Source organism: Dendrobium catenatum, unplaced genomic scaffold (assembly GCF_001605985.2).
Source record: "Dendrobium catenatum unplaced genomic scaffold, ASM160598v2 fragScaff_scaffold_54, whole genome shotgun sequence".
Classification (NCBI taxonomy): domain Eukaryota; kingdom Viridiplantae; phylum Streptophyta; class Magnoliopsida; order Asparagales; family Orchidaceae; genus Dendrobium; species Dendrobium catenatum.
Window position 1 is genome coordinate 1,116,506 of NW_021318516.1, and position 4,199 is coordinate 1,120,704.

The following is a 4,199-nucleotide window of genomic DNA, read 5'->3' on the forward strand; positions in this document are numbered from 1 at the left end:
CCACCACCGTGAGTACAGTGCCGAGAAGTGTAATGGAACGTGGATGAATAAACCCCCCGAGTTCGTACAAATATCGGAGCTGCCACTCGTCACGTGGCGCGACAAAGCAATGAATGGCGTCAGGGCCGGTGCCAGCCGGTTGGACCCCACCGACGTTAAAACCTTGATCGGTTGTCAGCCGGAGAACAATTTGAGGTACCATAGTAGATAGATAAAGCCACACTTTGAGTTTCTATGTCCCATAATATTGGAGGTTGGAAAATAAATTCATTATTTTATTTAAAAAATATAAATATTTTTTTTTTTGTGAGAATTTGGGGTCTTAGCCCATTTCATTCAAAAATGAAAGAATTACATAAAGAAAATTGTCTACTAGGACAACAAACATGTAGCGGACAACAAATTCATATCAGCAAAAAGCTGCTTAACAAAAGAAACCTATAACAAAATGAAAGAAGTCAAAATCGGAAGGACTCAGAATAGCAATGGTCGTGTAGAGCTCCCAGGCAGCAAAATTCATCCAAAAGGATGTTGGGGTCCCCTGGCTACCGTAAGGCCATCCAAGATGATGAATAAAATGATTGTGTTCATCATCGTCCTTCAAAAAGGCAATTCCTGGTTGCCAATGGAGACCATTCAGGAACTGCAAAGGCTCGGTAAGTAGCACATGCATCGTCCAGATAATTTTCCTCAGCTGAAGAACAAAAATATGAAATTCTATAATATATGTGAGCGTTTCTACTTAGATGTTTTGAGATACATAGCACGTTTGATCTTGGCAACAGTGTGGAGTGACAATCAATAGAATTGCCAAATAACCTATCATTTCTAGCTCTCCAGATGTAGTAGACAATAGCACAAAGTAAGAGATAGCACATGTTCTTCCTACTTTTATCAATATCCCATTCATCAATATAGTGAAAAGCTTGCCATATATTAGGACGTAAAAGAATGTTGTTCATACGAGCAAAGACCTTCTTAAGGATATCAAAAGAATAATCACACTCAAAGAAAAGATGATTGTGGCTTTCCTCAATGATCTGGCAGAAGGCACATAAGGGGTTAACTGATAAACCCCTTAGAATCAAATTATCAGAAGTTTTGAGACCATGCCTAAAAGCCATCCAAGTGTAAATAGAAAAACGCAATGCGTAATGTTTATGCCAGACGAGCTTATACCAAGGCACAGTTTGACAATCCAAAAAGAAGCACTTGTGAAAAGTTTTAAAATAGGGTTTAGCATTGTTAGTCCAGTAACAGTTATTTAAAGAGTTGGAGATAGAAATAGAGGTGATAATGTCTACCAAATGAGTCGATATAGCAAGGGGTAAAGTCCATCTCCCATTAGAAAAAAGAGAGCTAACAGTTAAGTTGTGAGGGCGAATCAGGTGTTCTAGATGTTCATGTTTCAACCTCTCAGCCACAGAAGAACCAAAGCACCAAGGTTCCCAAAAGAATGAGAGGGAAGGGCTGTCAGTGAGTCTAAATTGTATAGAATCTGACAACTTAGTGGCCACCTCACACAAAAATTTCCAGTGAACAGCAGCTCTCTTACTACCAGTGTTCCAAAAAGACACATATTTGGCTTTCCACCAAAGAAAAATATAGCTATTAATGTTATAAAACCTCCATATAATAGAGCAACCAAAAGCATTATACAGAGAGTCAATAGAAGGAATGCCCAAACCCCCACAGTATTTAGGCATACAGGTATTCTTCCATGAGATAATATGAAGCTTTTTCTCGTGAATGTCCCCATAATACAAAAACTTGGAGCAAATGCTATTAATCACCTTCCTACAACCTTTGAGAATAATGGTGCTTCTAACCCAATAAGCCAGAATATTGTAGATAGTGTGTTTGAGGAATTGAAATCTTCCAGCAAAGGAAAGATTTTTAGCTTTCCAACCATCTAAAGAGCATTGAATTTTTTTCAAAAGAGGCTGAAAATCAGATTTTTAAGTCTCTTGTAGTAAATTGGGATGCCCAAATATTTGATAGTATAGTGAGCTAAAGAGATGTTCAAAGTATTTGAGATGGCCTCCTCATCAAGCACATTGTTAGAGAAAATAATAGTGCTTTTAGTGCTATTAACATAAAGACTCGAGATGCCAGCAAAACCATGTAATATACTATTGAGAGTATGAGCATTCTCAACCGTGGCCCTGCCAAAAACTAGCAAATCATCAGCGTATAGAAGGTGAGAAATATAAACATTACCAGTCCCAATGCCATGGAAGGAGTTGTTGAGAATGGCCTCCTCAAAAAAATCATAGAGACTATCCATGACCATGCATAAAAGATAGGGAGAGAGAGGTCATCCTTGTCTAAGACCAGAGGATGAGTTGAAATAGCCTTCAAGCGCCCCATTAATGGAAATCGAGAAATGTACATCAGTGATGCAACCTTTGATCCAAGAAATTAAGGTTGCAGGGGACCCTTTAGCAATCATACAATTAAGCAGAAATTCCCTAGAAACAGTATCGAAGCTTTATGGATATCATATTTTGCACAAAAATATTTATGTTTAGCATTAGAATTAAAATCCATAAGAAGATCAGAGGCTAAAAGAATGTTATCTGAGATGATCCTGTCTTGAATGAAACCCGCTTGGCTAGGGTGAATAAGGGAGGGCATAACCTCTCTCATCCTATTAGCCAAAATTTTAGCAATTATCTTATAAAATGTGTTGCAAAGAGAGATTGGCCTGTAGTAAGAAATGTTGCTGGCATGTGGCCTTTTAGGAATTAAGGCTATGGCAGTGGCCTTAACATGCTTTGGGAGAGAGCCAATAGAGAAAAATGACAGGATAGCCTCACATAACATTTGCCAATGATGTTCCAAGAGGTTTTGTAAAATTCAAATGTATACCCATCTGGGCCAGGGGCCGAAGAATTTTCGGAGGAGAAAACCACATTCTTAATCTCATCCATAGTAATGGGGGTGACTAATTGAGAAACAAGGTTATCAGGCAACCTATGATGTATAGGAGCTTCCCGACCATAGTTGTTAGGAGGAGAGGGGATGTTAAACAATTTTTGGAAATGGTGAATGATGGCTTTATATATCTTCGAATGAGTGTTGAAAGTCCCATCGACCATGAAGACAACTTTGATCAAATTGGTGTTGTGTCTAACATTAACTCGAGAATAGAGAAATTTGAGATTGTCTTCCCCATAAGACATCCATTTAGCTTTTGCTCTTTGGATAATCCAATCTCACCAATCAAAATTTCTCTCAGAAAGCTTTTGATTGGTAGTTTTTAAGGCCAAGTTGAGTTCAGGACCAAGGGGAGAAACCTGAAGGTGGGAAAGAATGGAATTTTGGCTGAGGCTTAACTCAGTGATTTCTCTGTGGAGGGAGTTTGAGGAAGACTAGTTCTTGGTCTTAATGTTAAGCTTGAGAGTCTTGAGCTTTTGGTAGAAGGAATGAATTGGGCTGCTATGAAATTTTTGTGAGAAAACAGAAATAAGTTCATCCCAAAACTTAGGTAAAGAGACCCAGTAATTCTTGAATTGAAACCTGTGTTTCTGATGGGGATTGTTATCATACTGCAAAATGATGGGTGAGTGGTCAGAAATATGTGGATCGTACACAATATAAAATGAATTGGGGTTGGTTTCAAGCCAGGCATCATTGACTAACATCCTGTCCAGTTTGATATGTATGGGATTTTCAGTTCTCTGATTGAACCAAGTAAAATAATGTCCCACCGTAGAAAGCTCATGAGCCCCAATATTAAAAATAAGATTTTGGAATTCAAAAAGTTTGTTATTGTGTAGCAGGGTGCCACCTGCTTTATCATGAGGAAATCTACAGCAATTGAAATCTCCTAAAATAATCCAAGGATAAGAGATATAAGTGGAAAGTTCAGAAATATTATTCCAGAGCATTCTCTATTCCTCCATAGAATTTGAGGCATAAACCACAGAAATACAAAAATTCTTGTTGAGGCCCGAAGTCACAATACCGTGAATCATCTGACTAGAGGTAAAAAAGAGGCATGAAACTCTCCTTAAGTGAGTTCCATTTAATCCAGATCCTGTCAGGAGAGGAGCAGGCAAAATTATCGTAAGAACTTTCTTAGGGAAAAATGGAGTGAGTGAAATGAGCAAAATTTTTACAGCACAAAGCTTTATCCGGGCTATTGAATCCACGGGTATTCCAGTCTGCCATAAGAGGGGGGCTGATCTTTGGGA

At 38.4% G+C, this 4,199-nt stretch overlaps 1 protein-coding gene across 1 annotated transcript; it reads right to left on the reverse strand.

Moving 5' to 3' along the window:
- Window positions 1–590: 590 nt before the first annotated feature.
- Window positions 591–1,706, reverse strand: LOC114579651. The gene has a single exon (XM_028694958.1). The coding sequence runs from the start codon at window positions 1,704–1,706 to the stop codon at window positions 591–593; it is 1,116 nt and encodes a 371-aa protein (XP_028550791.1).
- Between the last annotated feature and the right edge of the window lie 2,493 nt (window positions 1,707–4,199).